General features: G+C 41.1%; 1 protein-coding gene across 4 annotated transcripts in view; it reads right to left on the bottom strand.

The window, feature by feature from the left end:
- ADK (adenosine kinase) overlaps positions 1–12205 on the bottom strand; it is a 560116-nt gene that overhangs the window by 39005 nt on the left and 508906 nt on the right. Inside the window, exon 10 of one of the 4 annotated variants that reach the window (XM_050960267.1) lies at positions 9056–11460. The exons of the other annotated variants lie outside the window; for them this stretch is intronic. Within the exon in view, the coding sequence (XP_050816224.1) occupies positions 11405–11460 (56 nt within the window). The 3' untranslated portion in view covers positions 9056–11404. Of the gene's footprint in view, positions 1–9055; positions 11461–12205 lie in introns of those variants that run through there. 4 annotated transcript variants of the gene reach the window in all.

Below are 12205 nucleotides of genomic sequence, written 5' to 3'. Positions count from 1 at the left end.
CCGTTTTTACAAGGAGCTGAATGCGATACTTGGGGGTGACCCCACTGCCAATCTGAGGAGCACGATGGACAGTTCAGAGAGGGGAGAAGAGGAGGAGGTGGAAGGCGGGGGGAGGAAACCGAGAGTGAGGGAACTGGGGTGGGGGGAGACACCCCGGAGTCCCAGGAAGCATGCAGCCAGGAGCTCTTCTCAAGCCAGGAGGAAGGTAGCCAATCGCAGCAGCTGGAACTTGGTGAAGGAGAAGCAGAGGAGCGGGTTCCCAGTAAGCAGCTTTAATTTTCAGGATGGAAATGTTTCGGGAGAGGAGCGGGGGTTATGGCTGCATGCATGCATGCCTAGATGTGGAGTAGCCCATTGATGTGGTCTATCATGTCGCGGTAACTGGCCTCGGTAATATCTTCAAAAGTTTCTGCCAGAGTGTGGGCAATGCGCTTGCGCAAGTTTATAGGGAGAGCCACTGTGGTCCTTGTCCCAGTCAGCTTAACACGTCTGCGCCACTGTGCTGCAAGGGGTGGGGAGACCATTGCTGCACACAGGCAAGCTGCATAGGGGCCCAGGCAGAATCTGCATTGCTGTAGAAGACCCTCCCGCTCTTCCCAGGTGACCCGCAGCAGCGAGATATCTTCCAGGATTAACTCCTGTGGAAAATGTTGGAATAGTGTTCAATGTAGGTCCCCCTGCAGCAGTTTGTTTTCCCCAACGCAATGAAACCCCAGTACAGCCTGACCCAATCAGTCCCCCTTCCCAGGTGACCTGCAGTAGCGAGATATCTTCCAGGATTAATTAACTCCTGCATTCATTCCCCGTCACTCACCATTTCTTCGCTGCTGTGTGTTCTCTGTGCTCTGGTTGGTATGTGGAAAGTATGCTAAAGTGAGACTGTAAACTCCTTCACTGTGATTATACACAATGCTGCCTCTCTCTGTTAAATGTTTCAATTTTTGTCTTTCTAATAACAGTGTCCTTGAATACCCCACTGGCTGGATCAGAGACTGCTGAAAGGCTACAAAACCTGAGAAAGAAGCCACGAAAAAGCAAAGAAGATATGGTGAAAGCAGTTATGAATCAGTCTGCCAGAGAGAGTAAAAAACTCCAGGACTGGAGGGAAAAACTGCAGTACTGGAGGGAAAGAGAAAGCAGGAGAAAGGCAGTAGCTAAGAAGAAAAGCACGAAGCAGCTGATAAGCATCCTGGCGCGCCAAACAGATTGTATCCAGTCACTCGTAGCCATGCAGGCAGAGCACTACCGCGCGGCACCCCCCCAGTCCCAAAGCTCTTTCCCTTGTGCCCCAATATCAGCTCAAACCCCCCTTCTCCAGCATCCAGGTTATTACCACCAGCAGCTGCCCCCAACACCTGTACGTTCACCTACCAGCCCTGAGAACTACGACCCTTACCCTCTGCACTCAACCCCCATCACCATGCAGCATTTTCATCCTGAAGTGCAGCAGTCATTGTACAGCACTCCAGACAGGACACACTCAAACCTCTGACTGTACAGTTCACCACCCCAACCTCCTGCCCTTTTAGTTATTTTCTTTTCAATAAATGAATTTGTGGCTTTCAAAACAGTTTTCTTTATTGCAGAAAGTGTAAGAGACCGTAGCCCAGGAAAAAAAAAAAAAAAGACACTGCAAATCATTGTAACCACTGCACTTCACTCCCGTGCAAGGCACCAAACATTACTGTTGGCTTTCAGCCTCCAATTCCTCCCTCAAGGCATCCCTAATCCTTGTAGCCCTGTGCTGGGCCTCTCTAGTAGCCCTGCTCTCTAGCTGTGCAAATTCAGCCTCCAGGCGTTGAACCTCGGAGGTCCATTCCTGACTGAATGTTTCACCCTTCCCTTCACAAATATTATGGAGGGTACAGCACGCGGATATATCCACAGGGATGCTGCTTTTCCCCAAGTCTAGCTTCCCATAAAGAGAATGCCAGCGCCCTTTTAAACGGCCAAAAGCACACTCCACAGTCATTCTGCACCGGCTCAGCCTGTAGTTGAACCGGTCCCTGCTCCTGTCAAGCTTCCCTGTATACGGTTTCATGAGCCAAGGCATTAACGGGTAAGCGGGGTCTCCAAGGATCACAATGGGCATTTCGATGTCCCCTACTGTGATCTTCCGGTCTGGGAAAAAAAGTCCCGGCCTGCAGCTTCCTGAACAGGCCAGTGTTCCGAAGGATGCGTGCATCATGCACCTTTCCAGGCCAGCCTGTGTTAATGTCAATGAAACGCCCATGGTGATCCACAAGCGCCTGGAGAACCATAGAGAAATACCCCTTCCGATTAACATACTCGGATGCTAGGTGGGGTGGTGCCGGAATAGGAATATGCGTCCCATCTATCGCCCCTCCACAGTTAGGGAAACCCATTTGTGCAAAGCCATCCACAATGTCCTGCACGTTCCCCAGAGTCACTGTTCTTCTTAGCAGGATGTGATTAATGGCTGTGCAAACTTGCATCAACATGATTCCAACGGTTGATTTTCCCACTCCAAACTGGTTCGCGACCGATTGGTAGCTGTCTGGAGTTGCCAGCTTCCAGATTGCAATAGCCACCCACTTCTCCACTGAGAGGACAGCTCTCAATCTCATGTCCTTGCGCCGCAGGGTAGGGGCGAGCTCCTCACACAGTCCCATGAAAGTGGCTTTTCTCATCTGAAAGTTCTGCAGCCACTGCTCGTCATCCCAGACTTCCATGACGATGTGATCCCACCACTCAGTGCCTGTTTCCCGAGCCCAAAAGCGGTGTTCCACGGTGCTGAGCATTTCCGTTAATGCCAAAAGCACTTTAGTGTCATACGCGTCAGACGAATCGATATCATCGTCGGACTCCTCACTGTCACTTTGGAGCTGTAGGAATAGCTCAACTGCCAACCGTGATGTGCTGGCGATATTCATCAGCAAAGTCCTCAGCAGCTCGGGCTCCATTTCCCACAGAAATAGCGCTGCACAGAAACCGTTGGGAGACTCACAATGGCGCCAAATGTGGATGGAAAAACAGTCACTGCTGGGATGTGAAGCGATGCACCATGGGGCGTTGGGACAGGAAGCGGAATGACCCGCACCCTTCCGTCCGCTTCCCACAACCCACGGCGCCAAAATGGGACGAGGTGCTCTGTGGGACAGCTGCCCACAATGCACCACTCCCAACAGTGCTGCAAATGCTGTGAATGTGGCCACACTGCAGCGCTGGTAGCTGTCAGTGTGGCCACACTGCAGCGCTTTCCCTACACAGCTGTATGAAGACAGCTGTAACTACCAGCGCTGCACAACTGCAAGTGTAGCCAAGCCCTTAGACAAAGTTCAGGAAGCAGAGAGAAAAACTTGAGTGACCCTATATTAGTGCCTTTAAATACCTAATTTCTACCTGGAGATTTTAATTTCTCCTAGTTTTGTTTAGAAGCTAGATCTAGGGTTTTTAATTATTAATTTTGTTGCTTCAATCTGTATATGTAAATTCTCTGTTGCCTTTAATTAAAGATCTCTCTAGACCGATTTTTTTAACAGAATGGGAGTATGCTTATTAAGTGGATTCTCCTAGGCTTTCACAGCTTTTATATATCTATTAGAAGATGCAAGTGCAGTGTGGGCTGAGATTTGTGCTAATCTCAAAGCGTCAAATTCTGCTCTCAGATACACTCAATAAAAATCAGGAGCAACTCCATTACCTTTGGTGGAAATACTCTAGATTTACGCCATTGTAACTAAGAGCAGAATCTGGTGCAAAATGAAGGTGGGCTTTTTCACCCTAAATTAGTTGTTTATTGTTCTTTTAATAATTAAATACACAAAACTATGATCCTTTTGGGATCACCTAATTAATATCAAAATGATTTTACTCAATTACTGCTGTAAATAGAATGTATAGGATTTCCTCAGTTCAAAATAATTACACATACAGTTTAATGTCAATTATGCAACACTAATATTTAGTTTATAGATTACTTCCTACATAGTGAACAGGACTCATTAGGATGCAGTTATTATAACAATAGTTTTGACAGACAGTTTCGAGCAAGAGCACTTGAATCGTATGTGTGCATAGCAAGCTCTTTAAAGCATGGCTATAGGATATAGGCACTCATAAAGGTAACAAACCAGGATTTATAGTACACACACCACTGTCATTTACAGTAAAACCTGAAGCTATAAAAACAGGCTGCTTGACAAAAGCCACAATAATCAGGCTAGAAGGCATAAATTAAAAATTTCCATCCTCCACATTTACAGAACCTTGTCGAGTTTGTACCACAGCCTGTCACTTTTAATCACTCTTCCTTCAAGGTTTTACTACCATACTATTAGCTGCATCCTACATTTTTAAAATTTTTTAAAAAAACCTTTGATCATGTAGTTTGAGCATTAAAAATACACCAAAATCACAACTTTTAACTAGAATATTAAAGAAGGCTCAAGTTATGACTATTCTAGAAAAAAATGATAAAAATAAATACTTTGTACAATTATTTTTGGACTACAGACCCTGTTTTGTTGCAGCTACTAGTTCTTCTGAATGAAAAGGAAAAAAGATAGGAAGCAAAGAGTGCTGTTTAAACAGAATATTATTTAATGCAGACCTCTACAGGGCCAAATTTTCTGTTTTCTTACCTGTGGAGGGAAATAGACCATATCACTTACATCTTGAGATGAGGAAAGGATGGTGGAAAAAGACAGTTACATGTTGCTTTTTAATCCATCCATCATAGAGGATGTATTTGATGATTATTTATGCATAGAGTCTAATTTTAAAAAAGAACTGAAATGAACTCTGAATCTTTGAATTTAAATATGTCAAACACACACTTTAGACTAATAAAAACTTCCTTTAGGATATGGAAACAAAATGAAAATAAACAACTACCAAATTGCCAAGTTTACATTTGCACACACTTTTCATCAAACCCTGTTTGTCATTTGACTCACCTTTTTCTAATATATTTCTTTTCACCGTTTTTTGCCACCATTTGAATCCTACTGACTACAGATACAACTACTGTTGACTCTGCATTCACCTGTAGGTTTCCCTGCAGCTGAGTGTAGCCTACATTTTGAGCACATATTTTGGATTTTTGTGCCATCAAAAACTTCGAAGACTTCTTTCTTTTTCCATACAAAAAGCAAATGCAACAGGAGCCTGCTACTCACTGTGAGCAGTAACTTAGGGCTAGTACAAGGTGCTGAGCAATGAACAGGGCTTCTTGGAAACAGGATAAGTTTAGAGCATTTTTCTGCTCAGTGAACTTGTTGGACCTGATCTTTGACCTTGTATTACTTTACTCCTCCATTCACCAGCTTCCTTTTTCTGATTTTACTGGTTAAATATTTGTTTCGCTTGCAGTGGAATGCAGGACAAAACAGGAAGAGGTGTATTTCCACCTACCTCTACCATTATATGGGCAGGCTGCTTGTCACCTGGCTAACCAACTCCAGCATTTGTAAAAGCATAAGGAATTCACCAGTGACAGCCTTTCTAACAAAGCAGTGCCATCTGTCACCGTTGTGCCACTTGGGGTGTAGTTCCAATCTCTGGCCATTGCCTTGCAATCTGAGTTTAAGAGGCCAACTTTTTTCCCCTTCTTTACTGTACTCTTTAATCTCTAATAGATTTTAATTGCTATACCAGTTTCCCCCAAGTCATTTGGGGCCACAGACTCACTTGCTTTCATTTTCTTTCCCCATGCATTCCCTATCCTAAAAACCTGCCTCAAAACCTATAGATTTCTAGTACAAACTTTTGACACTTTTTGTTTCAGTTTTCCAAATTTTGGGGGTACACATGGGGGACTCAATGGCTTCCACCCTCTCATTCCCACTTTTATTAAATCTTAAATAAAAATCCTTGTGTGATTTTTGAAGTTTCTAAGATGCCTCGGCTCATAGAACATCCAGGAAACAATTTTGATGCACCAGCTAGAAAAATGTCAACGTAAGAGACACAAATACTTCCATCCCACAAGCCAAGGAACATTAAAAGAGAACTGCACTATTAGTGCAACTGACGTGTTTAAGTGCTCACAGATGGAAGTTCATATTTGTGTAGTGATTAACACTGAGCAATAGGTATTGTAATCTAGCTTACTATATTTACATAATTATTGATGAACATACTGTTGATAAACAATGCAAGCATTAGGATATTAAATTTCTTACAATTAAGTGACTAAGAAAGCTGTTTATCGCCTTCCCCTATACCCTCCGTTAATAAGATCGACATTGCAGATGTTCATGTATGCTGCATTGATGTTTAATGATGCATGATGCTCTAGGTGGTTCCCATAACCTTGCTTTGTCTACTATGAGCTGCCTCGATTGATATGATAATAGAGAAAAGAGGTCTGAAACAAGCTGGGCTGTACTGGCACAATTAGCATAACCTTTAAATTTGCCGTTATTTGATAGCCAACTGCTCCTAAAAATTCTTGTTCAGTTGTCACTGACAACAATACATTGTACAAACACTATTCTGAAACTTGCGAGGTGGGGGGGAAGGCATGGAGGAGGAGATATTGCTTGTGGCATTTGTTTTATTCCATCAGAAAAAGTACTCATTATCGAATTTCTAAAGCCAACAATTTGGAATGGAATTTTGCAGCTTCACCCAGTGATCAATTGCTATTAGCCACAATGCATGGCCCAGCATCAATTCAGGTTCACAGTGCAATAGCACAGTGTCAGATTTCAAGTGCTGTAAATATTTGCCTTCACAGAACATCTTTTTCCTGTCCTCCCCCCGCCCCAGTTAATGGGCAGTTAACAAAACTAAAAACATCAAGTCAAGTGAATATGTCTATGAACTTTACATCTTGTCAGGATGACTGGACGTATCTTTTTAAAACAATCAGTATTATTATATTGTTATATCACCTTGCATGTATGACCATAAAACTAACTGTATACAAACAGTTGTTCACAGTGCTGTCGAAGCTGTGTTTGTCCCAGGATCTGAGAGACAAGGTGGGTGAGGTAATTAATTTTATTGGTGAAATCAAGAGACTACTCTTAACTACTTATGCTAAATAATCTGTTCCACCTTCTATTTAGCTGTAACACTGCAAATACCTTTCCCAGACCTGAAGAAAAACTCTGTGGAGCTCGAAAACTTGTTTCTTTCACAGTTAGAGGTTGCTTCAATAAAAAGCTATTACCTCACTCACCTTGTATCTTGCCCTTCTTATTTAACAGATCTGCTTACTTTACTGATGCAAATAAGTCTTTATTTTACTCCTCTTACCAATGTAGAATGCATATAGATAGGGGAGAGTGAGCAAGAATCTACTTCGATTCACAGAGGATCAACCAAATTGTTAATTAAGTATCAACTGCAGACTCCTCTCCTTGTGGTATTCATGTGTACAACTAAATTGTACTTTCAATATACCTCATCGTTGTCAAGGTTATTGATGAACAACAAAGGTCAGAGCTTGATTTCCAAATATTCGAGTTAAAGTCATTTCCGCTCTTTTATTTGAAAACAGGAAAATTTACTATGGAAACTTTTGAGTCATACTAACCACAGAATCTCACCAGTCCACTTTTAGACAATTTTCACTTTTTAGAGTGAATGCTCACTTGACTATTTTTATATTTGTGCCAGCTCTAGGTATGTTGGTGCCCTATACAAATAATTATCTCTAGACTCCTGACTCAAAAATCAGTAAAGCACGTCCCCTCCAACTATTTCCTTTCTCTATTTCCTCCATCTTTTTCTATCAGCCACCCATCTCTGTTCTGTCCTTCCTAGAACTAAGAATCCACTGTCTGTCTGGGCACCCTCCTCCCACAGCCTGCACTGCCTGGGAACGGGCCCCCCAGCACAGAAACATCTGATCAGATGGCTACTTCCTGCAGTGGGTTTCACCCAAGAGTCACTGACATGCCCCCTCCCACATATCCTTATTTTGTACAATAATTTTATAGTGACTATTTGAGCTTGTGAAGATTAGAGGACTGACAATGTAAGTTCTGTCATCTACAGCAAAAGCACGACACAGATAGCTACAATTTAAACTTTCCTACAATCCTCACTCAACTATAATCACAAGATGGGAACTAAAATGTCTAAATTAAAGATGATAAGACTATTGGAGTCTGTAGGGCACCTTCCAGGAGAGACTGCTGTTCAAACTTCTTTGTGATGATTTGTTATGAAATGATCTGCTATCAAATATAACAAGGCTAAGACTTCCAAAATGCTGGAAAAAAGACTCCTCTATATAAAATGTGCTACCAAGGTGCCACTGGCATAAGTGTCCAGTTCTTTCTGCACCTCATTTGTAAGAGACTACAAAGCATATACCCTAACGTAAAATGTGTTATCAAGCCTTTGAATATATAGAAAGTTCTCTACTGATGAACCTGTAGGTGAATATGAGAAGTGAACCAGAGGATGCAGACAAGGTACAATACATACAAAAATGAGTGCAGCAGTGGCAATAATTAAGTACAACTGAACATTTTGTTCTAAGTTCTTTACTACCATAAACAATCCCCACTAAAGTGAATGGGATTTCCATTGACTTCTATGAAGTTTTCAAATAATTTCATATTTTTTGCACTTATTCCAGCCTACACTTCAAACTTCAATAGCATGCTGCTATTCCCCACCCCCTAACATTTACAGGCAGCCTAGAAAAAATGAGCAAAAGGTGTCAGTCATCTTATTCCAAAAAGAACTTAGACAATGCATAGTACAATGTCACAAAATGACATTGTGGAAAGTTTAATACCCTTACTTAACTAAAGAGTGGCCAAGGCTGCAGTAGTTACTTGCAATGTTACTAGCAATACTAGAGTACCAGATCCATAAGATTTGTAAAAATCCAATTTGTCATCTTCCCAAAAGGTTTTTAACTTTGAGTTCGAGAGTGCAGTGCTTCATGATGTGTTCAGACTCATGTCTTCTAACACATCTAAGCCCACTCAGACAATGAATTTACTCACTGATACTAGAGTTATAAATTCAAATTGGCCTTGATCTTGGGCAGTATGACATTATCAGAAAGCCATTAATGGTCTGAAACTGAAACAAGCTCATTAATAAAAGCAAAACCATACAAAGGTTAAAAAAGGAAGTTTTATTAAAAGTATTGATCATGACCTAGGGCACCACATACATTGATCTTTCTGCATCCCCACAAGAAAAAATGTTAAAGCCAACTTATTACTATGATCTATTATGAAACTTGCTGAAGTAGTTGGCTCTTTAATCCCATACAATGAAAAAAAATAATCACACGTAGTTAGGGTAAAACAAAAATAGATTTCTAAAAAAACTGCAGTAGAATTTAGGTAATAAGCATGACATCAGATTAATCTCACAAAATAATCACCAGATTAATGGATACCATACCAGAGGTTTTCATTTGTTGCTTGAGCTATGATTTGAACCCAAAGGTTGGGAGGTGAAAGACTACTCTACTATAACCCTCTTAATCACCTGCCCTGTGTATCACCTTATTAAACAGCATTGGCTCTTCAAAGAGAAATGGGCTGTATCAAACGCTGAATGTTACAGCAGAATAAAATATGCATATGAATTCATTAGAACACTGAATTTAAATTTTGAAACACACATTTAATGAAAAATTTATAAAAGAATCATTGTACATTGAATATGTATCAAATAATTTTTTTTCTGAATAAAGATTTTATGCGGGTATACAGGAAAGCTATGACTGAGGCCCAAGTACAAGGTGAAGAACCATTCAGCTGAACTCTACTGGTCAGTGCCCTTCTGATTCACATAGATTGTTAATGGGGAGAGACAGTCTTTTCAAATAAACTTTGCAATTACTGTGTTACATTTTACAGGAAAGATAGAGAAGTTTCAGAATGATCTCTATGGATCTTTCAACCACATGAGCTGTGGGTTCCTGATGTGCTATCTCCTCAACTGAATTCATGTTGGTTCATTTTGAGGATGTCTAAAGGGAGTCGGTTGACAGTGGCTGACAATAGTGCCATCAGTAATATTATTGATCTATTATGCAATTTAAAAAATGGCACCCTTCAAAGATCTATCCCGTCCATCATATTGTTCAGTTATAAGCTGAGCTGGCAGTGGCATTTAGAGCTACTTTAACAGGTCTTTCCATTATAAGACCTTGTTTTCAGTTGCTCATAACTTTGCCAAACTTTAAGCGTCCAGGCTGCAATTTTTCAGGAGTCTGTTTCAGCAAAAACAGCTCAACTATTTCCAAGAACAAGGTTAAGGAACAGTATGTTGTTTTGCGAATTTAAAAAAAATTCTGACAACCATTTCCCTAAGAAGATTTTGTATCCCCATGCTTTGGAGCAGGGAATTAATATTTGGCAAGGGATTTTGCCCTAGGGTCAGACAGATGCTTTTTGCTATTCCTATGAAAATCCATCCCAATTTGGGAAATCTATAAGCCCCTGAAATCCATTTCAGTATTACCAATCTCAAGTGCTCAAACGTGAGTTAAGCCTCAGAAAATCATGAAATTCATGTGTTCTTTTTAAAAAATAGTTTTATAGTTGCCTTCTGGTTTCTGACACTTTGGAATATATTTGAATCATGTCTTCAAGCTTTTCTCTACAACCACACAGGCTAGGATGTTACTTTAAAAAAAAAGAAACCTGAGATTCTCACCTAATCACATGACTCTAGGCACTTGGGCTGTACAAACAAAAACTAAATATCACAAGACATGATAAAATCATGAGAGTTGGCAACGCTGCCTTTTGCACATGCTCAGGTAAAGGTTTATTAGAGATGGCAGCTAACTTCTTTGAAGATTCTGTCTGCACTGAACATGCTCCAGCCCAAGGCTTCAGGGATTTAACAGGTTTTTCCCTGCAGTTGCTCTTCCTGCTTCTTGGGGGCCACTATGGCATCAGACACTAGACCTGGGAGGAGACTATCCCAGTTCAACTTCCAATCCTTTCCATGCTGGAGCCCAGTCAGCATGGAGGATGCAGCGGCAGGAGAATGCAGCCAGACTCAAATGTAGAGTGATGAGGAACAGAAGGGAGGTAGACAGGGCAGGCTAGGGGATGGACAGAGGCAGAGGGAAATAAGCTAGCAGGAACATGCCTGGACAGGGGCAGAAGTGGAGGAAAAGGTCAGAAAGGTCTTTAATCACTAGAGTACACTCCCCTCCAGAACTAGGAATAGAACTCAGGATTCCTGAATCCCAATATTCCTTGGCTGTCTAGCAAATAGTTGTGAAACGCACTGGCCAAGAGCATGTCTTATCCCCCTCTAATGAAAGGGTTACATAGAGGATAATATCATATTAACGTTACCAACCCCAACTAACCAGTGTGAAGACCAATGTGATTCTATTTGATGGAATTTCTGGTTTTTTTCAGTTTGCTTAAAAACTTAAAAAATTATGTACAAAAACACTACACTGAAAGAACATTACGGTTGCAAATTCAGGAACTCAATTCAGGAAATGCCAGAAATAAAGTATCTTGTGCACTGATTGAGGCAAGTGTCCTGTGGAAAAAAATAGTAGGCAATCATGTAATTAAAGACTGTACTGTAATACATATGCATAAGTTGCAAGGTTGCAATTGAGCCATTTCATAACTTTTGACTTTGCACATTTTGAATTCTTTTAAACTGGACTTTAAAATATTATATTACAGAGTAAGACTTTGAAGAGATTATTTCTTTGCTGAAGATACACCACTCTAAACCTCTTGGCCCTGTACCTTTCAGCTTTGATCTTTGGCTTGCAGGCATGACTATAAAATAACTTCAGCTGCCTATGTTCCTTTCAACCTTGTGAACATGGAAGTCTTGCTGCTGTGTAGGCATTGTAAATAAGAGGAGGCTCATTTCTCCATGTCCCAACTAGAAAAGAATAATTTGTTTTGAAGTAATAAACCAGGTTAAGAATCTTGGGATCATTTTCAACCATACTTATTCTGTAGAAAGCCACATGTACAATGTGCACAGGCTCCACCTTTGTATTTTCTGTGATGGTTTCCCAACAGCAGTGCATATCTTTATAACTGCAAAGGTTGGTTGTTGAAATTCCCTTTTCTCAGGGCTGCTAGAGGTAGCTCTGTCACTGCTTCAGAATAGTGCAGAACAGTTGCTTGCTAGTTTAAGTTATCAATCAGATTTTGTCTGCCTTTTATTTTCTGTGTTGGCTGCCCAAAATGTAGTGAGCTGACTTTCAACTGGCATCATCATTAAAGCAATAAAAAGTTCAGGAGCTGGCTTGAACCTAGTT

This window comes from Gopherus flavomarginatus, chromosome 6 (genome assembly GCF_025201925.1).
Source record: "Gopherus flavomarginatus isolate rGopFla2 chromosome 6, rGopFla2.mat.asm, whole genome shotgun sequence".
Classification (NCBI taxonomy): Eukaryota; Metazoa; Chordata; order Testudines; family Testudinidae; genus Gopherus; species Gopherus flavomarginatus.
Note: the sequence above shows the minus strand (reverse complement) of the source record. Positions and strands in the feature narration are given on the sequence as shown.